The following is a 27,669-nucleotide window of genomic DNA, read 5'->3' on the forward strand; positions in this document are numbered from 1 at the left end:
CATGAGGACCCTGAAGGATGGGGGCAGGAGGATGGGGCAGGGGCAGGCACTGCTTTTCCTGGCTCTGGGTCTGTAAAAAATCCTTAATCCGGTGATAAACACGAGAGAGCAGAGCCCGGGGAGTGCGCTAACAGCGTTAGCCATAATTTAACTTATTTCTGGCCACGCGCCGCTTTGCCACCCGGCGCGGTGCCGGATTGCTGGGCTGGTGTCACGCAGCTGGGCCGGATCCAGCCCTGCTGGCATCCAAGCAGTCGGGGAGGCTGGGCAGGGGACGGGGCCCAGGCGCTGCCTGACGCCACCCTGGGGTCCCCAAACCCAGTGGGGTGCTGAGCATCACCCCCTCCCCTTGCCCGCCGTGCCCCGGGGTGGGCTCAGCCGTCTCATGCCTCCCTTCTCCTCTCTCCCGCAGACGATTCCCTCTACGAGTCCCCGGAGCCCATCTTCACCAGCAACAACTCGTGCTGCAGCCTCAGGGTGCCGCACGCCGCGCTCGTGGTGGTGCCGGTCTTCTGGACGCTGCTGGCCTCCTAGCGCCGCGGGGCGAGGTGCGGGACGGAGCGGGGCTGTGCTGCCGGCCAGGAGCCCCCCGGAGCCCCCCGCACCAGTGCAGCGCGCCAGGGGAGCAGTCCCGCACCAGCGGCGGTGGAACCGGGACGGATCCTGCCCGCGCGCCTCGAGGGCTCCCTTCCCTGCAGCTCGCTCGGCTCCGGCTCCCCCGTAGGATGTTGCTTTTTACATTTCTAGACCAAATATAGAGTCCTGATTTTTTTATTATTTTCGATTTTTTTTTTTTTTTAAAGATTTTTATTTTTGTTGGCTCCGTTTTCAGTCCAGGCTTCCCTGTGTCAGACTGAACCGCACGGGGGGGCGCTGGGCGCTGAGCCCCTCTCCGGGGCCGTGATGGCTGCGGCATGGCACACTGCCTTCGCCCGGTGAGATGGACACCGCCACGGTGCCGATGGCATGGACTCCTTCCCAGCCCGGCCGCCCCTCTTGCAGCAGGACGTCGCAGCGCACGGGGATGGGGGACCCGGACGGACACGAGGCTTCTGGGGGGGTCCCCGAGCTACGAGCCCCCTGGGGTGACCCCTCCCCATGGCTCGCACTGTGGATGTCACCTCCGTCCCCACAGGGCAGCTCCGCCAGCAGCGAAGTGGCAGCACCCACGGGGAGCCCTGGGGGTTCTGGATGGCACCAGGAGCCCCCCCAGGTGCTCAGCTGGATCTGGGGCTGGAGCAGGGCCGACTGCTCCCCCCCCCGGTGCTGCATTCCCTCTGTGTCAGCCCAAGCACTGCCTGTGCCCCCCCGGGGGCTGGATTCCCCCCCACCGCCAGGATGGAGCAGCTTTTTGGGTCTGCACCCCATCCTCCTCGCCACCTCCCAGCTGCTCGTGGCCCCACGGGCTCGTCCCCAGCATCAGCCGTGGGGGGCGGATGGGGCCCCCCCTATGATTGTCCCCCCTGCTCTGCGGGGGGCTGGCACCGGGGCCACGGCTGCGCCGGGCTTTGGCTTCTTCTCCTCTTCTTTCTTCGCATCCAAAAGGAAACCATGGAAAAACCCCATCGGCCCCAAAGCGCAGGGGGTGGGAGATGAACCAGAGAGGGGCCCGGCCCCTCCTCGCCTTAAATCCAGGACTGTGTCCCCCCCCCGGGGGGCTCACGCCGGGGGCGGTGGCCCCAGGACGCCGGCTCTGCCTGCGCCGAGCCCTTTCCACGGACCTTTTCCAGCCCCGTCTCTTTTCTCTGCGGGGGCCCGGGGGCCGCTCCGCTCTGTAAATACAGCCGGCAGGCGCTATACTGTGAGCGTTTTTTTATGTATTGTTGAGAATGAATTTTATGGAAGGGTTTATTTTATTTTTATTTGATTATTTTTATTTTTTAGACTAGGACGCTGAAATCTCGCAATAAGCTCATCTCAACCATCCAAAAAAAAAAAAAAAAGAATAAAATTACAAAACGACGATAAAAAAAAAAACACATTCCCCACCACCGCCCCTCCCGTCCTGTTGCCCCCCCCCCGTCCCCCCCGTCCCCCTGTGTCTTGACCAGGTCGTGGTTCTCGAAGGCGAGCGAAAGCATCGTGGTTCTCCTGGCACCGGTACCCCGGGGGTGAGGGGGGGCCGGGGGCCGTGCCCAGGCACCGCTCCAGCACCGCCGGGCTCGCAGGGGAGTGGCGACGGCAAAACCTGGCCTTCGGTCTGTGTTTTATATATATATAGATTATATATATAAATATCTATATTGTGTACAGCGACTGTGAGAGAGTTAAAAGCAAAGTGAGGCAGCAACACTTGCAGGGAGCTCTGAGCAGAGGCGAGGGTTGGGTGAGGGCTGGGGGGGGGTTGCTTGGGTCGGTTTTTCCCTTGGGAGCAGCCCGTTGTCGGCGCTGGTTTTGCGTGTTGGTCTCCGTCCCGCCTAGCTTCGTCCTTAGCCACGCCGCTTTCGTCCTCGACGTTGTGCTGATGGTAACCGGATCACCACCTAATTTGGATTCTGTATTTTTTTATAATAAAATAAAAATAAATGTCATGTGGGGCCCTTGCTTTCGAGAAGTGCCTTTCCCTCCCGCCGCCGCTGGGCTCCGATCCAAAATGCGCCACCGGTCCGGCCACCAGCAGCACTGGGAGGCACTGGGGTGCAGCGGGGCGGCCACGCTCGGCTCCTTCCCCGCTCCCCGCGCCGCCCTCTCCACCGGTGCAAGGGGGCCGTGCCGCCAGACCGCTCTGCTGGGTGGTGCGTTAATTACGGGAAGGATTTAATTACTGTGTTAATGAATAATAATGGATATTAAATTAATTAATATGCGATTGTTGATAGTACTTAATGATTGGAGGCAATGCAGCCCAGTGGGTGGGCGCTGCAGGCTGGGACGTGGCGCTCCGGCGTCTCCCCAGGCGCTCGCCCGCCGCTGCCTCAGTTTCCCCTTGTGCTGCATTGGGCCAGTGCCTGGCGATTCCCCAGGGGCCACCAAACCTGGGGCAGGGTGCTCCGAGGGGCATCACACGCGTCCTTGGGGGCATTTTCCTAACCCCATGAGAGCTCCCACCGTGAGCCACCTCCCCTGGCAGAGCAGCGCTTGCACCGGGTGCCCGCCCACGCTTGTTTGTCGCAGCCCTAAATAACTTTTTTGTGCGGCCCATGTTAATTTCCAGCGTTTAATGCATATTTCAGCATAATTAGCAGAATAGGAACAATCCGCTGTTAATTAATTCAGGCTCGTGCAGCTGATCCGAGGCTCTGAAGTTTGCCACAAGAGGGTGAAAGACTCATTTTGCTTTTTAATAAGGGCCATCTGTGTGCCAGGCGCGGGGAGCGACACCAGCACCGACCGACGGGGATGCGAGGCCCGCACCGCTCCTCTCCTCGGCCTGGCAAACCCTGCGCCAGGCAGGGAAACCGCAAAGTGCTGGAGAAAGAGCCCGGCAGGGACGTGGGGAAAAAGGGAGGTTTTCAGCCCAACACCGTAAGTTTTTTTTTTGAGGCCTGACTCATGATTTTTTTAACACGTGGGGTTGGAAATACGGAGTTAAAAATAGCAAGCTGGCAGGCGCAAGGCTGAGACGGATCATCGTTAGTAATTAATTAATGGAGTCATGGATTTTTAAGGCCTGAAAGGGCTCATTTTGATCAGCCCGCCTGTCTCTTTGGCAGTGGCATCGAGCTTTGATTTAAGGACCCACATTGATGGAGAGCCCCCAGCGTCCTGCTCCAGGCAGCCTTGTGAGCACTGGCCACCAGCCTAGTTTGGGTTATATTTAACCCAGGGCCATGGATGGGTCACGGGCTGGTGGGTGGCTGAGAGCCTGGGGCTGGAGTTGGGGGCTGGCTCTGATGCCCACAACGGGGCCCTCATCCTGGATTTGGGGCAGTGAGTGCTCTGCAGGCAGTTGGAGACCCCCAGTACCATCCCTGTTGGGTCCCCCAAGGGTCTGGGGTCTCTTGGGCAAAAGGGAGCGGGGACACACAAGGTGAGTGACTTGGCTGGTGGGGATGTGGTGGCTTCGCCCATCTGTAGGACCTGGGAGCACCTTCTCTCTGCTCTCCCAGGTCCCAGCCTCGCATCCCCTTCCCGAGCATCGCTGCCTCTTGTGAGGCGTCAGAGCTGCGTGGGGAAGCTGCTGCGTCCTTAAAAGCTGGAGGCTGCTACACGCCAGGTGGGGAATAACCAGCTGAAGCAGATGGGCTGTTAAGAACCAGACCCTGTTTTCGTGTTTCTCTTTCCTTATTTGAAGTGTCTGGCACTATTGGGAAACAAAGAATTCCTCCGCACGCTGACCTGCAGAAATGAAACACGTCTTAAATCTCCTCTCCGTGCTAGCCGTGGCAGCATGCGGGAAGGGAACGGACACGGCCCCCGCATGCCCGCTCATGGTGGGGCTTCTCGGGGGGCCGCTCTGCACCCCAGCCGGGTCTCCCAACCCGCTGCAGGTCCCTGCAGCCCCAGGGCTGATCCCACCTGGTTGCACCCCCAGGACCCCAAAATAGCCTTGTTCCTGGGTGCAGCCTGGGTTAGCTGGAGCCCGGGCAGTGCTTGGAGCCCAGCAGGGTTAGGATGGGGCAGAGGCTCTGGCGGCAGCGCTGGGCTGAGCCCCGTCGGAGCAGGCTGGAGCGCAGTGTCCAGGCCAGCAGCGAGGACTTGGCTTTGTTGTGCAGGATTAATGCTGGCCAGGGGGGTGGCAGCCCCCGCACCCAGCTGCAAGAGACCCCCCCCCCCGAGTGTCACGTATGGCTGGTGGTGTCTGAAATGGGTTTTTTACGGGCCTGAGGCTCCTCTAGCACCAATTTTACTTCGTTGCCGCTCTCGTAATTGAAGCTGCGGGCAGGGACCGGCTGGCGGTGGCACGCGGGGTGGTGCCACCCCTGTCCTGCAGCCCTGGAGCAGCACGTCCCATGCTTGTGTGAGCAAAATCCCCAGCTCGAAGCATGGCTTTGGGCCCGTTTGGGGCTGCCTTCCTGCAGGGAGCAGCGAGCTCCCCGCTGCCCCGGGCGCTGCTCAGACCCCTCCAGGCTTTTCCAGCCCCTTTCCAGCTTTGCAGCCCTGAGGCTTCCTGCTCAGGTTTCCAGGCTGACAGATGCGCGGCCTCGCCTCCACACCGCGGCGAGGGATGATTTACTCTGGGATGTGGCTGTGCCAATTAATCAGGACCACAGCGCTCGGTGTGCCCACAGGGGGCCGGGGCCGTGTTCTCCTCCAGGTGCCGGGGAGGGACGAGGGAAGCGCGTGGGGACGAAGCCGGTCCCCAGCTCCTCTTTCCCCAGGTGCCTTCAATCCCCAGCGACTCCGGCTCAGGACCCCATGGCAGCACTGCGGGGCCAGCACCTGCCGGGCTCACCGCATGCACCTCTCCGAGGCGAGCAGACAAATTTCAACATCTCAGCTGTAATGATTTTTTTTCTTTTAATCCCATAAAGGTGTGAGGTACCGATGGGTTACGGCCACAGGTGGTGTGGGATCTGGGGGTGCCCCCCCTTGCCCCTGTGTTATCGGCCAGACTTACACCTCGGTGGGGATCAGGATCCGGCCAGCACCATGCCGCTTCTGGAGCCTCTCCCTTTCCTTCTCTCCTTGCTCCAGCTCTAACAGCCTGAAGGTGAAATACAGCTGGAGGCTGGAGCCTCCTCTGGGGCAGCGCCTGGCCCTGCTGTGCCATGCCGTGGGGTTTCTCTGATTTACGCCACCGAGGAGCCGGCCCCGTGCCTGGAGGGGAACGCTCATGGCCCAAGGCTGACTGGGGCTGAGCGCTCCCCCGGGGCTGCTCGAGGCAGAGGCTTCCAGCTCCTGCGAGCCCTGCGCCGGGAGCACCCCAGCTAAAAATAACTGCAGGCACTGCGTGATTCCCCAGCCTTTCCGGTGTTTTAATTCCCCACCAAAACGTGTCACGCGTCCCCTCCAGGCTACGAGCTCCCAGCTGCAGCAGGACTGTGGGGCTCACCTCGGTGTCCCCCGGTCCCATCCCGAGCAGGGGACCGCGGTGACCCGCAGTGCCCTGCACTCACCAGCACCTCCCAGGCCCTGCTATGTCCCCACTCCTTGTTTTCTGTAACCTGCCTGTCACTTCTGCACTTTATTCCCTGCCTCCCCTCCCTCCGCTCCTCTCCCCAGCCTTATCTCTTGATAGGTACAAGTGATACAACCAGAAACGTCCGTGTAACAAGCTGCCGGCTGCTGGGCACCCAGGAAAACACCAGCTCGGGGGGATGATTTATGAAAATAGCACGGGAGAGGGAAGCGGCGAGTTTGCTGGGATGTAGCAGCAGGATGCAGGTTGGAGGAAATAACAACTGCCTGCTCCTGTCCCTGCTCACCAGGCAGCGCCAGCACCTTTGATCCCCAGCTGATCTGTATGCGGGGCTGTGCTGGGCATGGGGGCGATGCACAGCGGCGCGGCGAGGACACGGCACGCATCGGGGGGGCCGCCGGCGCGCTGCACTGCAGAGCCCCCGACGGGCTGTCCCTCTGCGGCCATTGATTTCCATGAAATAAGCCAGCCGGGTGTGTAATTGTGTACAGATAGCACAGCCTCCTTTACATGCCGTTCTGCAGGGCCCTTGCTAGCAGGAAATGAAACTTTTCAGGCCGCTAGACATTTAGTTCAGTTCTTGAGCTGTTAATTCCCCTGCCCCGGCGTCGCGAGCAGGGAGGGGAGCTCTCGCACCTTGCGGGCAGGGGACAGCGGCGATGCCACCCCAGGGGACAGCAGTTGGGACCCTCCTGCCCCTTTGTCCCCATCCCACTGTCGGCTGTGATTCTGCCCCTTCCGAGCCCCAAGGGCCTGTGGGGGGGGGGGTCGCTTCCCTGTGGCACAGAGCGAGCATCCGCTCCCCTCTGCGCGCTCCTATCTCGCAAGGTAACCGGCATTATATCCGGACCAATTGCTCCAGCATGATCCTCCTGAATGTTGCACAGCATGTACACGGCGTCTTATGTAAAATACATGCCCCTGGGCGAGCCTTTTAATAGCAATGTCTCCTGCCTGGGGGACGGGGGGGCCGCTCTCTGCCACGGCGGTGCCAAGAAATGATTGAAAAGTTGGGGCTCGCCATGGGGAACACCCCGCTGGGGGGAACAACGTGTTTTCATTTCCCTGCCAGGTAACAAATGAAAAGAATTGCAATGAATGCTAATGGCCGGGGAAGCGCCTCGCTCGCTCAGGAGGACGCTGCGGGGCCGGGAGCTGCGGGCACAGCCCAGTTTTTGCAGGCAGGAGCCGGCTGTGCAGAGGGCGATGTGACTGCGGGTACCCTGGCACTCAGCTCCTGGACCAGTGTGTGCTGAGCTGCTGCACCAAAACCATTCCTTTTGCAGCAAAGCAGAGCTGGGGGGGATACATTGCCCCCCCCAGGCTCCTGTGCTGACTTTTGCAGTGCACCCAGGACTGGGAGCACGCGAGCCCCGCATTTAACCAGGTCCTTGCAGGCGGCAGCGAAGGGCTGCGCCAGGCTGAGCTGTTTGTAAATGTAGCCGGTCTGGTAAGCAGGAGGGTAAACACGGATGAATAGCCTTCATCCACTCCAGTAAATATTTTATATCACACACCAAGAAAAGACACTCCTATTTAAATGATTTATAAAGGAAGATCATGTAGAGGTTTCTATAAAATATGTAGGGCTCCTAATCCCGACATCATCAAGCAAAGAGGACTGAAATCATATATTACCTTTTCAACAGCCTTGCCGGCTGCAGGGATACAACTGACAAATAAAAGTGTGTTTACAGCTTTTGGGCTCCTCCGGGGAGAAGTAAATCACAGCGGGGGTGGGGAAGGGGAAAGGAAGCCGGAAATTAAGTGGCAATTTCTGTCCGTCACAGAGCGCGGGGCAGAGGGACACCGGGATTGCTGCGCCCCGGGATCGCTGCGCCCTGGCATCCCCGCTCCTGGGTGCAGCAGTGCTCTGGGTGCAGAGGTGCTGTGGGTGTAAAGGTGCCCTGGGCGCAGTGATGCTCTGGTGCAGCAATGCTGCAGGTGCAGTGATGCTCCCAGGCCATGACACTCAGGTGCAGCCATGGTCATCCCCCAGCACTGGCCGGTCCCCCAAAAGGATGAACACAATCTGCAAAACCCTCCAGGGTACCCAGCGCAGCACCTCAGCACAAAGCAAGCAAGACCATGCCCTGCTCCCTTGGCAGCAGGGCCAGGCTGACTGCGCCCATCAGGGATGGCGTTTCACACAGGCACCAGCAGAGTCAGGATGCATCCCGCAGGGATATGTCCCTTTTAACCTTGGGCCCTCTCCTTTCTCCCCCACACCTCCGCTGGATGCTCCCCATCTCCCTGCCGCTCCCGCTCCTCGCTTTGGGCTCATTTGGCTGCTGGCTGCGGCCCGGAGCAGCCCGGTTCCCATGGGGCAGCTGCGCCCCAGCTGATGGCACGTATGGTGCACGGTGCACGGCGCGCAGCCCAGACCTTGGCAGCGGCAGCGGCGATTTTGCATGCAGCCGCGGGAGCCCCGCGCGCCGCCAGCCAATGAGGCCCTCGCCGGTGCGTTATTAAGGGATTAGCAAGTTGTCTTGGCTCTCAATTGTAGATAAGTGCCGCATTTTGTATTATCTTTTCACGCTGCACCGCGAAGGATGACAAAGAGACAACATGGGTGTCATGGCCTTCAGCATATCATTAAGGGTAATTTGGCTTGCGGGGAGGGGGGCGGGCGGGAAGAGAGGGAAGGGAGAAGAGGAGGAGAGAGAGGAGAGGGAGAACCAGCCCGGGAGGAGAGAGGGGATTAAGAAGGAAAAAGAGGAGATTAGGAGGGAAACGTGAGCGGTGCTGGGAGCCGGCGGGCAGGGGCTGCTGCTGGGACGAGGGACAAAGCCACGGGGCTGGGCCGAGCGAGGTGCCAGATGCAGCCGCCTTCGCAGCCCCCTTCCCGATTTCCTGGCACGGAGGAGCCCAAATCCACGCAGCCTCCACCGTGTGCCTTAATCCACAATAAATGCAGCTGCCCAGCCCGGTGCTGCATGCGCTATGATGCACAGCAGTGGAGCTGGGTGAACCCCTGTCCCCCCCACACACCCCAGTGCCCGATGCCATCGGCCGGGACCCCGGGGGGCAGCTCCTGGGGCAGCCCCGGCCCCGCTTGGCCCCGTGCTGGCGCTGCCGGCCTCGCCGGGAGCCTGCTCCCCTCCACGGGGCAGCCACGGGAAAGGCAGAGCCATGAGGGGCCACGGCAGCAGGAATCCAGCAAAGCTCCCCTGTGCCTGGGAGAGCTCCGGAGAGCCTGGAGCGCCTGGGCTCTACCGGTCAATCAATCAATGGGGGATGAAGGCGCCGGTATCGATCGGGGGAGATGGCTTTGCAGAGGCCGCGTAATGGAAACGTGCGTCTGGAGACAGCCAAACGGAGCGGCCAGTGCCATGGGCACCGCCACGAGGGGACGCAGGGCTGGTTGCAGGAGGAGAAATTCCCCCTGCCATGGCCTGCACCTACCCAAACCCCACTCCAGCCCCTTCTTGGGCCCTTTGGGGGCAGGTGCCAGCCCCGGGGAACGCAGCCGGGCAGGACCCCGCAGCACACCGGCACCTTCCTCCACCACAGGGACCAGGGGATGGGGACAGGGGGAGATGGGGATGGGGACAGGGCATCCTCCCCAGCCGCCCCCTGCCTCCCCTCCCCTTCTGATAATCCTATTTTTGAACCAGGGGATTAGGATCAATACTTCACTCCTAATGCTGCGGTAATACAGTGTTACACCGCCAGCGCCAGTTCCCTGCTGAAACACTTAAGGTAGTTTAAACCCATTTGTGCTGGGGAGTGCCGTGAATTCACAACGAGGTGTGTGTGTGTGTTTTTTTGTGTTTTTTTTTTTTTTTTTTTTTGCACGGCAGAGGCAGAGCCGTAGCAGTGGCGTGGCGGGTGCTGGCCCTGCTGCCACCTGCTCTGGCCAGATCCAGCTCCCCCGTGGTGCTGAGGAGCAAAAGTAATGGGGGGCTCAGCCCAGAGCCCTTGTGCAAATGCCCCTCGTGCAATGGAGCCCTCGTGCAAACAGTCGTGGTCCCCGTGCTTTGGGACGGCTCCGGTGCAGGGTGCAGAGGGGAGCCTGGTGATGTTTCGCTCCAGATTGGCTGAGGGGTTTTGAGGCAAAGTCCCAGGGAATAGAAACACAAATATTTCCATCCAGTGCTATAATTATGAATTAGAGCAAAGCTCTGTCTTTATTAGGTGCTAATAGAGATAAAGGGGGTTTTGAAATGCAAGGCACAGCTATATAAATGCTAATTCACCCAGAGACCTCCTCTCTCCCCAGACCGCAGAGTTGCAAGGCAACTTCTCACCAAAAAAAATGTGGATGAGCAAACTCCAAGAAACCATCTCAGCAACTTAATTAAGTTTGTTTAATGACACAGCCTTTCCCCTCTGCCCTGGCCAGGCGGGACCATGGAGCATCCTGGGGCTGGGGCCGCTGCAGCCGCTGCTGGCTGGGGCGTGCCAGGCACCCCGAGGGGCTCCCAGTGTCACCCCACCTCCAGGCACCCCACGGCGCTTCCCACTACGGCATCCTGGGTCCCCTCGTGGCACGTGGGTGCTGGTGCCATCATCCCCTGTGCGCACACACGTATATTGCAGCATGCACAGGTGTGCATGTATTGCAGGCTGCTCTTAACGTGCATGCACACACTGTTGCAGAACGCACACACGCATTGCAGAACGCACACACACACGTTGCAGCACGCACTGATGCATGCACGTGTTGCATCACGCACACTGCAGGAGCAGCAGTGCTGTGAAGCACTCCTGTGCCTGCCCTCTGCCCTTCCTCGCTGCACCAAGGCAGGAGGAAGACAAAGCACAGCCACGAGGCCAGGAGGAGCAGCTGTGGAAAGCCATGGCCCCAACACGCTGGAGCTTTTGTACAGCTGCAGGAAGCGGCTTCTCCCCCACGTTTCCACCAGACCCTGACCCCACGCAGGCGTTTCTGCAGGACAGAGCCAGGGCACAGGGGTGCCGAGGGGGGGGCAGCGAGCATCCTGCAGTGGCTGCGAGCCCGGAGAGCCCTGATTTAATCAGGAGATGATTGGGGAAAGGCAGCAGACCCTTTAGCAAACGCTCCTGCCTTCAGCAGGGCTGTAAGTGCTTAAAAGCTTTCAAGGTGGGTTATTAGGAAAATGAGTGGCATGGATCCTAATGAAGGGAAAGCGAAGCTCGATAGCACTCATCCTGCCTTTTATAATCAGCCGATCAATCCCGGCTCCCGTTCTGCTTCTGGCTCCTCTTTTCCAGGGAACTTCTCCCGGCGTGCGGCGGCAATACCGGGATGATTTATTTGCCCGCCGGGTGTGCGCAGCGAGCTGCCGACGGCCCCGGCCTCACCTGGTGCCCTCCATCCCTCTCGCTGTCCCCCCAAATATGTATTTTTCAATTTTCTTCCGCATCGATTTTCAATCAGGTGCAGAGCAACGAGACAATCCAGGCTGAGCTGGCCGGGCTCTGGCCGCCACTCAGCGGAAAAGTGATCACCGCAATTAGCGGTCGGCCTCGCCAGCAGCCCCTGCAGAGGCTGCGCCTCTCGCTCAGCACCCTCCAGGCCTCCCTCGGCCACAGCTCCTGCTGCTGTCCCCCCAAATCCTGGCTGGTTCTCAGGGTGCTGAGCTCCCGCTCAGGGAGGCTGCAGGATGCTCATGAGCAGTGCTGGGTTACACCAGTGAGGATCCAGCCCGCCATGCTCAGAATAGTTTTCAATTAAAACAAAAATATCCTATAATAACCCACAGAGGGGTTTTTATTTCCTTCCCATTTTTTTTCTTTTTTTTTTTTTTTCCGAAATAAATCTATTATGAGGAGCTTAGAGCTGTATGTAAAACCGGCAAGGGACAATTTGAGGATTAGGGATCGGAACTGTCCTGGTGTGACGGGCGAAGAAAGGAAAATCCTGCAGAGCTGGGGGGGGCGGCGGCGTGGCCAGCGCGGGGCGGACGGGGGAGCCGGCTGGGGGGGTCCCGGTGACGGCTCCGCCAGCAGCGCAGAGACCCCAGGGGGGTAAAAGGGGCCTGGCACGGTCCCCCCCAGACCCGGAGCCGCTACCTGCCTGCCAGCAGCGTGGTTTAGCACAAAAGTCATTTTGCTTTTGCCCGCCCGCCCCCACGACTGCCGCGCTCCCGTCTCCAGGCAGCCGAGAACTTCCTCGAGCGCCGGGCGAAACCCACTGGCTGGGTGCAGATAGCTGTGCGGGGTGACGAGCGTTTCACCCCCTCCGTCAAGGATAATTGGCTTGTTTACCATTTCCCTGACCCCAAAAAGACAATGAAATTGTGCGCGAAACCAATAGATTTTAGCTGCATGCCCGCAGAGGGAGAGGAGACATAAATAAAAGACAGAGAGGGAGTCGTGTGGCGGGGATGGATAATGGATCCCTAATGGGAGCGATGCTCGCAGCGCGAGCGGGGGCTTTTGGGGACCAACATTTGCTTTCCTGTGAGGCTGGCCGGGACGGTGTGCAGCACTCAGCCTGCTGTGCGGGGCTGCTTTGGGTGAAAACGCAGCGATCTGGGCTCAGCCTGCTGCCAGGGGAGGGCGGCCAGGGCAGGGGCTGCGGGGACAGGGCCGGGAGCACCAGCAGGGGACAGCCACGGCACGAGGGGACCCGCCACCCTCCTCGTCCCACACCCCAGCCCCACGTGTGACGAGGAGCAGTGTCCCCAGGGTGGCTTGTCCCAACAGTGGCCGTGTCCCTGCACCAGCATCCTTGGAGCCCCTTTCCGTCCTCTTGCCTTAATGCACCACCTCTATTTATTCTGCTCCTGTAACTGTAAAATTGATTTCCTTGCAACACGACGCTTGTCTTTCACTACTGAACGCACCCAAATGCTCCAACATAAGACACTGGCAATTTTTAATTAGTTTCCTTTATACCTCTTGCCTCCCAGAGCAGGCATGTGGAACTGGTACAGGGGAGCCCAAGAAAGGAACAGGATCCAGAGACGACAAAACCACTCTTTATTCTTGATATGATTATTAATAATACACGCGGGTTACCTAACGAGGCAGATGGCCTGCTTGGGCAAGGAGGGCAGGGGCAAGCGGCAGCACGTGCAGGGAAGTGATTACGGGATCTGAAAGCTGCAGGGCTGGAGAAGCCTCTTCAAGTCTCTGAGTACGACCTCAAAGCAGCTCACTGCCCCAAGGTCCCATCTGTAGCCAAGCTCCCCCAAACCAGTCCGGCTCTGGTGATCACATCCCCGGCACAACTGGCAGCGATCTGCCTTCCCCATCCCATCCCATCCCATCCCATCCCATCCCATCCCCATCCCCATCCCCATCCCCATCCCCATCCCGGACCCAGGGGCTGTCAGAGCCCCTCGAAGGCAGGCACACGTGGATGGTGCCAGCTGCGAAGGACTAATTAAAAGAGCCCCACCTCCCACCATGCCCTCCCTGATAACGAGCCAGGGTTATTAAAGCATTAAGGGCAGGGCTGGAGGGGGCCCTGCAGCACCCCATGGAGGAAGGTGTGTGGCCTTTGTTGGTGCTCCTGGGCCATGTGCGGGATGCTCAGGTGAGGCACTGGCACCTCGCGCCCTCCTCTTCCTCCAGAGCTGTTAGGGGGCGATGCTGCTGGGAGGGGGCGATGCTGCTGGGGGATCCCAGCTGGAGCCAGGCAGCCCCCAGCCCCCCCACCCCATGCCTGCCATGGGCACGCTGCTGTCCCCCTGCTCCTTCCCAAAAAGTTCCCGTTGGGCTCTTTGGGGGAAATCTCTGCTCAGGCTCAGCTCCTCCCTGCTGCCCAACCTCCCCTCTCCCCCTTGCCCTTGGGGCTGGGCTGCAGGGGGGCAGCTGGGAACTTCTTTATGGGACACCCCCCCCCCCCCCTCCAGAGCATCCCCGGGCTGGGGAGACCCCAGGAGGCAGGATTTGGGGGCAGGATTTGGGGGCAGCTGCAGGAGGGCAGCAAAGTGTCGCCGGCAGCGCGCACGAGCGAGCGGTCACCGAAAAAGTTACCGGGGAGGGGGGAAAAGAGAGGGGGGGAAAGAGGGCGAAAGGAGGAGGGGGAAGGGGAAGGGGAGGAAAGTCCTGTGGCCTCTGCCTTGTCAGTTCTCCGTCTGCTGTCACTCAGCCGCCGAATTCTCCTTCAAGTTGTCATAGCGAGGCTGGAGGGGATTATGCCGAGGCACTGTCCAGAATTGATTCATGTGGAACGCGTGCTTGACTAGCGGAACCGCTGGTGTGAGCGGGAGCCGCTGAGACCCCCTATTTTCCCACCTTCCTCAGACAATCTGGTATTGTTTGGCCGCAGCCTTAGTGATCCCTGCGCCGGGGCTGTGACTGACACAGCTTTGAGGCTCTAAGGCGTATTTTGAATTTCTAAAACCTCTCAGGAAGTCCCCGGGGTGCCTTCTGCCATTGTCTTGTTTCTCCTTTTGCCTTTTTCCCTTTCCACCCCGCACACCCCTCCCTCCGCCTCCTCCCCATTTTTTTTTCCCCCCTTCCTCCCCTAATTCCAGGCCCTAAAATCCCCACCACAGTATATATTTTTTCCCTTTTTTCCCCCCATGTTTATGCTGCAATTCTCTCTGGAGCTGCTCAGCCCGTTCACAAACATGATTTCCCAAAAAAAAAAAAAAAAAAAAAAAAAACCACAAAACAACAAAAAGCAAGCCAACTAAAGCTCCAAAAGTTCCCAAATCCTTGATCTGCCACGGCGAAGAAGGGCTTTACTTGTTTGCTTTTAATCAGCTGACACAAGCCCCGGGATGCGCTGAAAAATAATAATAGCAATAAATCTTTCACCTAATCTATCACAGGCGTGCGTCTGTCCTGGCGCGCTCTGGCATCCGTTGTCCGCCCGTGTCCGTGCTCGCTGCTGCGGTCCCGGCTCTGGACGCCGTCTCCCATGGGAAGCCCCGGAGCTGCTGTGGGGCCCCTGCAATGGAGCTGGGCTCTCGGGGCCTCCGTTGGTTTTTTTTGTGCATCGGGGGCCACCAAGCACCTGCCCAGTCCCCACCGGCGTCCCCTGGCCTCTCCGCAGCCTCGGCACTCTATAACCATTTCCCATTTCCAGTCTTAATCTTATAAGGATGAATTGAGAATGACCAGCGTAAATACACAGGTGCCACTGGGAGCAGAAACCACTCTTTAATCTCAGATATGAAAACAATTCCCTGCACTGCTCACTAGCAATCAGCAAGTGCTATCAGTGCCGCGCTCTCCCTGGGAACAGGAGAGCTTATAAATATGAATTAGTGCAGAGAAAATCTACTCTCTTACCTAAAGCTAAATGTTATCTGGGTCCCTTTCCAGCCGTGGCTGACATTTCCAGAGTGCTTTTAGTCACATCTGTGGGAAGACAACTCATTTTTTGAGGGAAAAAAATAAAAAGAGAAAAAGGAACCAAAGAGGAAGCGGAGGAGTGGGAGGATGAGGTGGGGTGGAGGAAATGCTTCCTTTGTTTGAGGAGGTGAAGGTGGGGAGCCCGAGCTGGCTGCGGGAGGTGCGGGGGGCTCTGCCCTGGCACCTGGGGTTGGCGGGGGGGGACAGGGTGGGGGGCAGCAGGAGTGCAGGCAGGGACATGGGAAATGGTGCCTGAAATGGGGCTGAGAGCACCCCTGGGGATGCCCTGAAAATGGGGGCATTCAGCGTGCGTGGTGCTGTGCTGCCCTGAGGGATTTGGGGAAACTGAGGCACGGCGTGGGAGTTGCTCCTGAGGCCCTGGCACCCAAAGAGAGAGCAGAGCACGAGGGATGCGATGGGGTGGGGGGATGAGGATGTGGCCAGGCTGCCCGCAGCCTCCCTTCCCTGTCTCCGGGCACAGTTGGGGGGCCCCAGCCCGCTGCCCCCCAAAGCGCCGCGGTCCTGAGCTGCTGGTGATGGATGCGCCGCATGCCCCCGGTGTGCTCCGATCTGCTCCGATCCCCGCCGCCCGCACCCGGCCTCTAACCACCAGCCTCTGCTACAGGCCTCGAGAGCCTCTAATGGGATGCTTAAAGCCGTCTTTTAGGTTTTTAATGAGCGGTTCCTGGCAGGAATGCTAAGCATCACTAGGTAGACGGGCCTGTGTCTCGCTGTCGGTGTGTTTCTGTGTCCTTGGCTGGCTTAAGTGAGCTCTGACCTCATTTGCTTGGTGCCGTTCAATTAACGAGGCGCGCGGCGCTGGGGAGGGGTGGGGGTGCCGGGGGGACGTTAACCATATGTATTAATTTCCAGTTCATGTTCCAAACAATTGAGCATCGCTCGGCAGCAGGAGGAGGCGGCCGGCCGCTCTCGGGGGTGCCGCTGCCGTGCTGCCAGCGCTGGTTTCGTGCGGGGCTGCGGGGTCTGGGGCTGACCTCGGGGTCCCCTCTTCAGTCTTGACCCCATCCAGGGCCGGATCCATGCCCCAAGCAGCACCCTGGTCGATCCCCCTCCATCTTGCAGTTCATCTGAAACGCCGATGGCTGCGCAATTAGACAGAGATGATTTGGAAAAGGGCGAGGGAAGGAGAGAAATGTTTCCCAGGAAGTTAAAAAAAAAAAAAAAAAAAAAAGTGGTTTCAGGCACCAAAATTTATGCTACTCTAAAATGGGTTTTATTCCAGCGTAATGAGAGAACAAAATAATTAATTCCTCTGCCGGAGACAAAAGGCTGGAGGCTCCCTCCAGCCCCGTCTCCCCGTGCTGTGAGGATGGGCTGGCTCCTGTGGCGCCTTGCCCAGTGCCAGGGCAGGATCCGGCCCTTTCCCACGGGCTTGGGCTGGGTTTGTGCCCCGGGGGGGCGTTGGGGCTGGGAATGGGGTGTGCTGAGAGCAGCCCCCGTAGCACTCATCTCCATCCCACTGCCCAGGCTGGATGCGGCCCCATGCTGCAGGGTCTCCTTGGGGGATGCCCGGCCCCCAAGCCCGCTGGCAGTGGCCACTTGCCCGCACCCATCGCCCAAGTAGGGGGGACGCAGGGGATGGGGCGGGACAGGCAGGCTCGCAGCCCCCTCAATAACCGAGGTGTCAAGGGGTTTAAAAAGGGAAGGGGCTGCCCCTGGTCTCCAGACACAGCCCACTGCTCCTTTTGGGACTGTGGATAAACAGGGGGATTGTGCTTGTTCTAGGTGAAGTGATAAATATTAATTATGCCAACCAGCCTCTTCCAGTCCACCCTTATCACTGCAACATAATAGAGCGCAGGCAGGACGGGGATAAATGGAGGCAGAGTCAATTTATTCACTTAGCAGGTCACTCCCTTTAAGAATATCCCTTTCAAACGAGAGTTGCAACCAGATTAGATCAAGCAGGGCCGAGCTTGCCTCCCTTAGATATGATAAAATATTCCGATAAATACTCAGGGAGCCCATTACAAGGAGAACATTTCGTGCCACGAGACCTCTGCGGCGGGTCCTTTCGTGGGGGCTCCGGGCCGAGCTGTGGTGGGGCTGAGCATCATCCCCGGGGCTCTGCCGGCCCCAGGACACTCTCCCTATTTCCTTATTTTATGGTAAAAGACAAAAACGTGGCACCGGGGGCTCGCTGAGGTGCCCCCCACTGCCCTGCGGTGAGTGCAGCCACTAACGAGGGGAGGGATTGGAGCGTGTCAGGGAAATCCCCACGCGTGCCGCTCGCATGTTTGGCAACGGGGCTGGTGTCACTGTCCCAGCGCGTGGCACGACCCGCGGCCGTGCTCTCGGCCCAGGACTCATTTCCTTCCCTTGTACCTACAAGAGCGACCTCCTGCTCAGCTCCCTTCGGTGCGGGAGACACAAAGCCTGCGCCCTCCGGGGTGCCCGGCAGCGCGATGGCCCCAGCCGTGGGTCCTGGCCCCTTCCAGCCCCAGCCCCAATCCCACCCCAATCCTTTCCCTGTTCCCAGTTTACTCCCGGCCCCATCCCCTCCTATCGCTATCCCTTCCTATCCCCCTTCCCGTCCCCGATCCCACCCCAGTCCCACAACAACCCCACTCCATGCCTTGTTGCAACCCCACTCCCCCTCCCCAAATCCTGCCCCCAATCACCCCCAGCACCTCCCCATCCTCCTCCCACATCCCCTTTCCTATCCCCTTAATCCCAATCTCAATCCCAATCCCTTCCCGCCCCTATTTCCCCGTCTCTCCCCCTCCCCGTTCCCATCCGGTGGCCGACGGCGGCACCGTGCGGCCGCACCGGGCAGCGCCGCTCCGCCGGGACCGGGGCAGGATCGGGCCCCGGGAGCTGTGGGGCTCCCCGAGAGGGGCCGGACCGGCCCCGGCCCCAAACCGAGCCCCGGTCCCGCTGCGTGGCCCCGCTGCGCTCCGGGGCAGGCGGTGGGGCCGCATCCTGCCTCAGGGCGCCGGCTGCGCCCCCCGGGGACAGCACCGGGCACGGGGAGGGGGTCCCGCGGGGGGGGGGGGGGAGGGAGTGGTCCCGCTGGTCCCACGGCAAGCACGGGGCTGGGTGGGGGCCACGGGTGATGGGGAGCGGCCGGAGCCCCCGGGGGGGCCGCGGGGCTGGCGGTGCAGTGGCGGCGCCGTGCCGTGGGGTGGCACGGCCGAGCCGGGCGGGGATGCTGCCGGGGAGGGTCCCGGTGCGCCGCAGCCCCGCGATCCCACCTCCCTCTGCCCCCGCAGCCACGGCCCTGCCTGCGTCCCCGGGACCCCATAATCCTGCATCCCCCTGGTCCCCTATCCTTGGGTACCAGCATCCCTGCGTCCCTCCACATCCCTCCATCCCTCCATATCCCTGCGTCCCTCCCTGCATCCCTCCATATCCCTCCATCCATCCATATCCCTGCATTTATCCCTGCATCCCTCCATCCCTGCATCCCTCCATCCCCGAATCCCTCCATCCCCGCATCCCAGGGCTGTAAAACCTTCCCCTACCCCCCCCCGGAGAGGAGCAGCAGGAGCAGCCAGCACCCAGGCGTGGGGGGGGGGGGGGGGGGGGCGCGCAGCCACCGCACCCAGCACCCACCCTGCTCTCAGCCGCCCTGCGCCGGGGATGAGGGAGCGCCGAGGGGATCACGGCCCCGCTGCGCAGCCACGCCGCAGCTAACGGTACGTGTCGGCCCCCGGGGGCGGCCCAAATATTAATTACGGGGCTGCGTGGGGTGTGGGGGGGAGTGTTGGTGTTTTGAGGGGGCTGCAGGAACCAGGGTGCAGATCAGGGTGCCTGTATGCAGGGCACAGCCTGGCCTGCGGGTGCAGGATCCGGCCTGCCGGGCTCCAAAAAGCAGAGACAGCCCCCGAAAGATGGGGATGGGGTGGTAAAAGGGGGATGCGGGGGCCTGGTGTGAGAAGCAATGGTGGTGGGGGCTGGTGGGGGGGGGTATAATCCCGGAAGAGGCAGCTTACGTGCCTGGTGGGAAGGGGATTTGTGCCTACGACTCCGTCGCGCTCGATAATCCCAAGGAGCGCTCGCCGCTGGGCCATCTGCACGCGTGGGGGGCGCAGCAGGGGGGGCCGCGGCGATGCTCGGGTCTTCTCTGCCAAGCAGCTGGTGGGAGATCGCCCCCCAGGCCCCACCATGCCCTCCTCCAAGATGGGCAGCGAGTACTGGATCGACGGCTCCCACCGCGAGACCACGCTGGAGGACTTCTACGTCGTGGGCCCCGAGCTGGGACGGTACCGGGGGGGTCGGGGGGGGGGGGGGGGGGCAGGAATCCTCCTTGTGTGGGAGCGCATCCTGCTGGAGGACAGGGAGGCGTGGGTGCATGCAGGGGGGCTGTGGGATGGAGGGGGGACGGATGGATGGAGGGGGTATGGATGGAGGGGGACCCTGTCCTCGCACGTGAACTGGGGTTCAGGGTCCGTCGTGATGCTGCAGCGGTGATTTTGGGAGCACTCGCTGAGGGCTTGCAGGCTGGGGCCTGGGTTCCCGTGCGCTGTGCGTCTCGTCCCCTGGGTGCAGAGTTTGTCTGCGGCCTCTCCTCTGACTTTGAGGTTTGGGGCTCCGATGAGCCTGGGACCGTGGCGTGTCCCTCCTGCGAAAACCAAATATCCTGAGCCCCAGGGAAGGGACGTGTCTGAGATAAATCCCTTATGGGGTTATTGCATGGATAACGCTCAGGTCTGGATCTGTCCCACCCGGGGTCAGAAAGCCCCGCAGAGGCTCCATGTGAAGCCACCTCGGTGAACGTGGGCGTTTTGGTGGAGGTTCCTTTGATTTATCCCTTAGAGGCCCTGATGTGGATCATCGGGCAGGCGACGCTCAGGCTTGGTGCCAGGGCTGGTTTGCCAGGTCCCGGGGGCGCTGTGTGCCATCTCCCGGTGCTGCCAGGAGAGGTGGTGCCATCCTCCCCTCCTGCTCGGGGTGCCCAGTGGCCACGATGCAGTCTGGTGATGCCCAGACCCGGCTCCAGAGGGGTTTTCTCCACTGCAGGGGCGCTGGAAAAGCTCACAGCAGGTCAGGATCAGGCCAGGCTGGGATGCAAAGCACGAGTTGGCTGCAGGAGCAGGACGTCGCGTGGGTCTGGGCCACATCCTGCTCCCGTCCACTGCCCCACACCGTGAGGGTGGTGGAGGAGAGTGGCAGCGCTGGTGCTGAGACGCCCTCCCGCTCTGGGAAGGGGCCGGGGACCCCAGGACATGGCCACGGACGCTGGCCCCGTTCTCTTCCCACCGACTCCTGCCCCTTGAACCACCCACATTTATCTTCCGGAGCAAAGGGCTGGCTCGTCACGGCGCTGCGGACCAGACCACACGGCTGCCGAGCCGGGGAGCTGCTGCTCGTCAGACAGAGCCCGAGCTCCTCTGCTTCCCCGCTGCTTAAAGGGGGGTCCGGCAGGGCTGGGTGGATGAGCCCCCAGCAGGAGGGAAAGCAACCGGGGGCAGCCAGCACCCACCCGAGAGCCCCTCGGGGTTTCTGTTGGCGGAGGAGCCTTTGAGGCTGAAAAGGAGCAGTTTTGATTAAAGCAGGTGTTGCAGGCTTCTCATTAACACCGGGGCTCAGCAGTGCTTAACCTGCACAGCCGGACGTAGGGCGGGGGGACAGGGGCTATCCCAAGCCCCCGGCCCCTCCATCCGCCCACCGGGCAATTCAGCATCCAGCTCTAAACGCGCCAGCAGCGGGTGCAGGCTCCTGGCAAATCCCATTGTTTCCACATTTTCCAGTTCATCTGCAAAGCAAATACAATTATCTGCTGCCGCAGTCAGGGTTGATTGCGGGTGTTTACTCGAGGCCTGGAGCAGCAGCAGCCGGGCGGGCTGGGGGTGGCTGCAGCCATAATGGGGAGCGCAGGGGGTTCGCAGGCTGAGCTTTATCGGCGGAGCAAAGCCGAGCACCTCCCCGGCTGCTGGGCTTAAAACGATGCTGAGGGCAGCAGGAATTGGGCTGAAATCCCCCGTGCAGGCGGCGCAGGCTGAGCGGCGAGGGGGCGCGGGGTCTGGGGCGAAGGGGAGCGGGGCTGGGGCTCGGGTGCTGAGCGGCTGGTGGTGAAATCGGGACAGCAAACACATCCGTGGGGCAAGGGGCTGCTGTGCTGTGCAGGCACCCGGCGGGCTTGGAAGCCACAGGAGGGTTGTGTGGGGCTGGGGGGGTGCTTGCTGCTTTTTTCCCCCGGGGGAAGGGCACTCGCGTTGCGGTCACAGCAGCGGTGCTGGTGCCTCGGGTTCAGCCCAAAGCCACCCGCCCGTCTCACAGAGCCGGAGAAGTGGGGGGGGGACGTGATGCCACCCCCCCCCCCCCAACTCCGAGCTGGAGCTGTTGCTTGTTTCCCAAGTGTTTTGTTTCCACAAACAAAACATCGTAGGAAACATTGTGCAAAAGGAAGAAAAGCGCTTCGGAAGCGCCCAGGGGCTGGGGCTGCCCGGTTCGCCTCGCTCCGGGGGGGTGCCGCAGGCTGAGCCCCCCCGTGCCCCCCGGTACCCAGCACCGCCGTTGTCATGGGGATGCGATTCCCGAGCTCGGCCCCAGGAGCTGCAAAATCCGCTCTCGTTTTTCGAGCAAATCGCTGGCTTTCCTGAGAGCCCCCAGGGAGCCCGGCGGCAGCAGCGGCGCGTGGTGTTACAGCGAAGGGTCGCTCGCGGCCAGGCCGCGGGGTCGTCGTGTTCCCGAGGGACGTTTTGGTGCAGAAAAAATGTGGCTTTGGGGCTTTGACCTTTGCCGGCTTGGTGCTCGCTGTGGGCAGGCAGGGCCGGCGTGTGCCTCGAGCCAGAACGTGAACTTGGTCCCAGAAGGCGGCGAAGCCAAAGAGCAATAAAATGTGGTCGATTACTCGGGGGGTGAGAATTAATCTGCTCCGAGGAGCCAGGCATCAAAGATGAAATTGCAAACTAGCCCCGTAATGGCCTGAAGAAATGGGTTGATTTCACTGTCCAGTGGTTAGAAAACATTATTAACCAGATCTAAAAATTACGGGCAGCTGAGTGGCACAGCTGGGGACTGGGATGGGAACGATTTCTCCTTTGTAACTTGGAGCGGTTTCGCTTGGCGGGGAGGTTTTGTGGCCGTGCAGGCACCATGGGGATGCGGCAGGGACGGGGGGGCCCCGCCAGCACCGCTGGGTCCCCGCCGAGGTTGTCCTTGTGGCTGCGAGCAGGGAAAGGGAAGCTCCTTCCTGCCCCAAAAGCCGCTTAAGGCTTTAAACCGCCTTTAGGATTCAGTTTTAATTAAAACGGCTTTACCGGGAAAGCTGGAATTGATGCGGGGGGGAGCGAGCTCAGCTCCTGGTGCTGGCAAAGGACAGGATTTTGTGACATGGCTGGGGGACAAGTGGGACCCCCCAGTCCCTGCTGCACCCAGGCCGCCTCACCTGCCCTCTGCCCTGCCAGGGGAGCCACCTCCGTGGTGTACAGCTGCGAGGAGAAGGGCACGGGCGCCCCGTATGCTGCCAAAATACTGAAGAAGACGGTGAGTGCCCGCGGGGACGCAGGGGTGACAGGGCTCTGATCCGCTCCAAAAGCACGCGGGGCACCGGGACGGGGATGGGCACGGGGACATCGGCTGCTGGGGCCTGGGGTTTGGGCTGGGAGCGTGGCAGGCTCCGTTTTTGGAGCATTTTGGATGTGTTCCGCTGCTGCGGTGGGAATGGCCCCGGGGGGAGCCGCGCGGTGGCCCCGGCAGTGGAGGTGACATGCCTGTGCGGGCTCTGCTTTCCAGATCGACAAAAAGATCGTGAGGACGGAGATCGGGGTCCTGCTGCGCCTCTCGCACCCCAACATCGTGAGTACAGCGCCATGGCACAGCTCCCTGCCCGCAGGGGTCCCAGCCCTGGGTGCCAAGGGCAGGGTGGCGATGTCTTTGTCCTGCTGCGGTGCCAGATGAACCCACCACCCCACAACCCTGTGCCCAGGTCCTCTCCATGCCCCATGGCACCCCGCTCGGTGCCAATCTCCTCCTTTCCCTTTGAATTTTGAAGCCAGGGGTGCACACAGGGCTCACCTTGGCCCTGGCGGCGCCTTTGAGCTTCCCAGCTCCGCCATCGAGGGGCAGCCCCTCCCGCCCCCCCTCCCCGCTGACCTGAGATTTCCATTTGGTAGGCAATTTCCATCGAGGAGATCAAATGAATACCAAAGCGAATCGCCCGCCTGTAATGAATCCTGCAAGGGGAGATAAAAGGCGAGGACGGGGCCGCGGCTCCAGGCTCTGCGCCCTGGCGCGGCCAGCCGCGTGTCTCCGGCACGGCGCTGGGGGGATAACGGCGGCTGGCCCGGCGCAATTCGCAACGCCCGGCAGCAGAGCTAATTCCCCAAGGTGTCAGCAGGGCCGGGGGTGTTGTGTAGCCCCCCTGTCATCGCGGGGGCTCCCGGGCTCCTCACCAGCTCCCTCCTCCTTGTTTGCAGCGGCTTAGTTCCACTGCCAAATTGCAGAAGCATCTTGGAGATGAGCAGCGTTAAAAAAATAACGTGGCAATCCACCTGGCAGCCTACCCTCGCTGTGCTGGCGCTGCGGAGGTGTGGTTCCCACAGGATGGAGGCCCCCCCAGGTGGATTTTTGTGGCTGGGGGGGCCAGGAAACGGCACCGAGCCGAGAGGGTCTGGTGGTTCCAGCTCATGCCCTTTGGCACGGCTGCGTCCCACCCTGCTCCTCGGAGCAAGAACTCCTCACTTCTCCCCATCTGATGGAGAAAAGCCAGTGGGGAGCCCTGCCTGCCATCACTCCAAACGCTGCTGTGAGAGGGAGAGCCAAGGGAAGCCAAAAACATCCCAAAAATTGGTCTGAGGGGCGCAAATTCCTGCCTGGCCCTTGCTGGGTTTTGGTGGGGTTCTGCTCGCTCGCAGGTTCAAGTGATTTTGGAGGGAGAGCTGCTGCACGCCCTTATTTACAGCGGTGCCTTCCGCCCGTGTGCTATCGTTCAGCACCAACCTCAACAGCAGATGATCATAGGATTGTAAACTTTTGAAGTTAATAGGAAAATTATAGTGCTTCTGTGTATTATTATAATGCAATAAGCTGCCACATAGTGTCTCTCGCCCTGCAGGGTATCACGGCTCGTCACCCAGCCTGTGAAGGTAATGATTAAAGCCCCATGAAATTCACAGTGTCACAAAAGTCTTAAGAAGCATGAAATTCTCTGTTTTCCATTAAAAATAAAATAAAATTGCATTTTTGACGTATTTTTTAAGAGAGACCTGTTAATTCCAGATTTGCTGCACTGGCACAAAGCACTTGGGCAGGCGTTGCGTGGTATCTGCAACTAAAATCGGAAGAAAAAGGCAGTTTCTTTCATGCTTCTTCAGCCGCAGAACCATCCCAGGGCCTCTTCCCCCGTGCCTGCATGGGGCTGGGCCCCGGTGCTGCTCCCAGGGCTGGATTTGGCCCCGGGGCCCCGGAGGTGCCAGCGCGGTGCTGGCACGGCTGCGAAATCAAAGAGCTCTCGTGGGCTCCGGCGAGCTCCTCTTCCAGTTAATGAGCTTGAAGACATAAAGAGGATAAACGCAAGGCATGCCAGCCTCTCCTCATTCCCAGCCTCGTCTTTAATGCTTGATTAAGTGAGCGAGGCTCTTCCAAACAGTTTAACCAAAAAAAAAAAAAAAATCGAGTTCAAACAAATAAAAAGGGAAGGAGGGAAATGTGCTGGCTGCGGACCTGTTCCAGCACCAATAAACCTGTTACAGCCCCACAGTCTGCTCTGCACACAGCGAATCTCTGCCGTCTGTGGCTCCGGAAGGATTTCACCCGATGTGGGAGCAAACGGGGTTTTTGGGGCCTGCTGACGGCGCCCCCTGAGTGGGGCGGCCGCCGCTGAGACCCGCGGTCGTGCCTTGCAGATCAAGCTGAAGGAGATCTTCGAGACGCCCTCCGAGATCGCGCTGGTGCTGGAGCTGGTGACGGGAGGAGAGCTCTTTGACAGGTAGGGCACCCGCGAACCTCGGCCCCCACGGAGGATGAGGATGGAGCGGGGCCGAAGCACGTCCCCGCGGGCTGGGGGGCGAGGGCGCATGGTGACCCCTCCGTGTGCCCACAGGATCGTGGAGAGGGGCTTCTACAGCGAGCGGGATGCGGCGCACGTGGTCAAGCAGATCCTGGAGGCCGTGTCGGTAACGTCCCCGTGTCCCCCCCGTGCCAGCCGGACCCCCCCCTGCCCCAGGCTTGAGGAGGGGGCGAGGAAGGGAGGCTGCAGCGGGGGCGTCGCGGGAAGGTCACCGCCGCGCCACGGCAGGGGTCGGCTGGAAATGGGGTTTCCATGGCAACGGAGGGCTTGAAAATGGAAACTTGGCAAGGAAAATGTCCTTCCTCTGCCCCGCTGAAGCGCCTGGCAGACGTTTTGGCAGGACGAAGGGGGGGGTCCCAAAGACAGCGTTGGTGTCGTGCGGGGCTGTGCCCCTGTACCGGGTCCTGCGAGCCCCGGACACCTCCCCAAGGTCCATCTGCCCCCTCCCCTTCCTTTCTGCATCCCTGCTTTCTCTCTCCGTAGTATTTGCATGAAAACGGAGTCGTCCACCGTGACCTGAAGCCAGAGAACCTGCTCTACGCAGACCTTTCCCCCGACGCTCCCCTGAAAATCGGTGGGTTTGCCGGGCAGCCACTGCTGGTGCTGCAGCCCAAAGCGTTCCCGGCCTGGTGGCACCCCCCAGCACGGCCCGGGGGCCTTGGGAGCCATTTGCTGGCACCAGAGGGGTTCCTGGCAGTGCCTCTCCCCTCCGTGTGTCCCCACAGGTGACTTTGGGCTCTCCAAGATCGTGGATGAACAGGACACCATGAAAACCGTCTGCGGGACGCCGGGGTACTGCGGTGAGCAGCGGGGACGCGGTGGCAAAGAACAGGGAAGCTCTTGGGGGCTCCTGCCCTGCAGTCGTGCTCACCCTCTGCCTTGCAAAGAGCCCAAAATTGGGGATTGCAAGGGCAGAGCCAGGTGACAGCAGAGTCCTGCTGGCCGTGGGTCACCGGCCCCGCTGTGAGCTGCGCGGCTCTGCTCCGGTCGCCAGTCATTGTTATCGGTCTTGTGCATGGTCCTGCTGCATCGCCAGCAAATCACATTTTCCATTAGCCTCCAATTTAATTCCTGGACAGCAGTTTTCCTCAGCAGGGTTTCAGGAGCTTCGTATGCTGGAGACGGGGGGGACCCGAGGATGCTGCGCCCTGCCTGAGGCTGCACAGAGCGCGGTGCAGTTTTGACCCCAAACTCTGCTTTCAGCCCCTGAAATCCTCCACGGCTGCCCGTACGGCCCAGAAGTGGATATGTGGTCCGTGGGTGTCATCACATACATCCTGTGAGTAGCCCCGCGGGTGGGCGAGCACCCGACGCCCCTCGCCCCCCTACCCTCTGTGCGCGGGTGGCCGGCACGGGCTGGGGCCAGCGGGGTTCTTCGGCCTCCTGCTCCCAGGCTCTGCGGGTTTGAGCCCTTCTTCGACCCGCGGGGGGACCAGTACATGTACAGCCGCATCCTCACCTGCGACTACGAGTTCGTGTCCCCGTGGTGGGACGAGGTTTCCCTCAACGCCAAGGACCTGGTGAGTGACCCGGCGCTGGCGTTCGGCGCCGCGCAGCAGGGCTCAGGGTTGCCAGACGTGAAGCCTTCAGATCAATCCTTCGTTTGTAAAAATAACAAAACCACGAGTTCGCCAAACAGAACAGCAGCGTCTTAAATGCTTTCTGTCTCTGGACATGATTCAGAAAAACTCCTACCCCCACGTGTCCGTGCTCCTTGCAAATGAGAAGCCTTTGGAGCCAGAGCCTCTCAGTGCCAAATCCCATCAAGGAGGCGAGAAAGCTCTAAGCAGCTTTAGAAACATTACACGGGGTGGCAGGTGCAGGGCCACTGACAAATGACGCTTTTTTGTGTGCCTGAAATTGGCTGCAGGTTAGAAAATTGATCGTCTTGGACCCCCAGAAGAGACTGACCGTCTACCAAGCTCTGGAGCACCCCTGGGTCACTGGGAAGGCCGCTAAATTTGCTCACATGGATAGCACGCAGAAGAAACTGCAGGAATTTAACGCCAGGAGGAAACTGAAGGTAACACGAAAAAGCCCCGTTAAGCTCCAGGATGTCTCCTGCTCTCCTCCAAACCTTGTGGCCACTGAGGGTGGGCTGCTGCCGCTGGGGTTTGGGAATCCCATGGCAAATAAATGCTCGGTACACTGCTGGCTCGGGGGAGCAAATGGCATACCTGTACCCCTCTAACAATTGCTGTGCCTTTGCCAACAGGCTGCCATGAAAGCCGTGGTGGCTTCCAGCCGCTTGGGCAACCACGGGCACCACGACTGCTCCAGGAGCGGGCGCAGCCGGGGTGGCCCACGAGGCACGCACCTGCCCCAGGGGCCAGGGAGCGCCGTCCCCGAGGCCACCGCTGCGGCCGAGGACCTCGAGGCTTTTCCTGCCGTGCCCAAGGTCCCCGTGAACGGCGCCAGCTGCAAAAGCTAA

At 60.7% G+C, this 27,669-nt stretch overlaps 2 protein-coding genes across 2 annotated transcripts in view; both read left to right on the forward strand.

Annotated features, from left to right (window-relative positions):
* The window catches only part of EFNA2 (ephrin A2), a 41,411-nt gene extending 39,484 nt beyond the window's left edge, over positions 1-1,927 (forward strand). Inside the window, exon 4 of the mRNA XM_035571412.1 lies at positions 413-1,927. Within this exon, the coding sequence (XP_035427305.1) occupies positions 413-534 (122 nt within the window). The 3' untranslated portion in view covers positions 535-1,927. The remainder of the gene's footprint in view (positions 1-412) is intronic.
* Positions 1,928-19,390: 17,463 nt separating this feature from the next.
* LOC118260861 (calcium/calmodulin-dependent protein kinase type IV-like) lies at positions 19,391-27,669 on the forward strand. The gene is made up of 11 exons (XM_050715602.1): positions 19,391-19,488; positions 22,636-22,714; positions 22,964-23,026; positions 25,075-25,157; positions 25,272-25,344; positions 25,722-25,812; positions 25,964-26,038; positions 26,442-26,517; positions 26,632-26,758; positions 27,109-27,261; positions 27,454-27,669. Exons 1-11 carry the CDS (start codon positions 19,391-19,393, stop codon positions 27,667-27,669), a joined length of 1,134 nt encoding a protein of 377 aa, XP_050571559.1.

Source organism: Cygnus atratus, chromosome 26 (assembly GCF_013377495.2).
Source record: "Cygnus atratus isolate AKBS03 ecotype Queensland, Australia chromosome 26, CAtr_DNAZoo_HiC_assembly, whole genome shotgun sequence".
Lineage (NCBI taxonomy): Eukaryota > Metazoa > Chordata > Aves > Anseriformes > Anatidae > Cygnus > Cygnus atratus.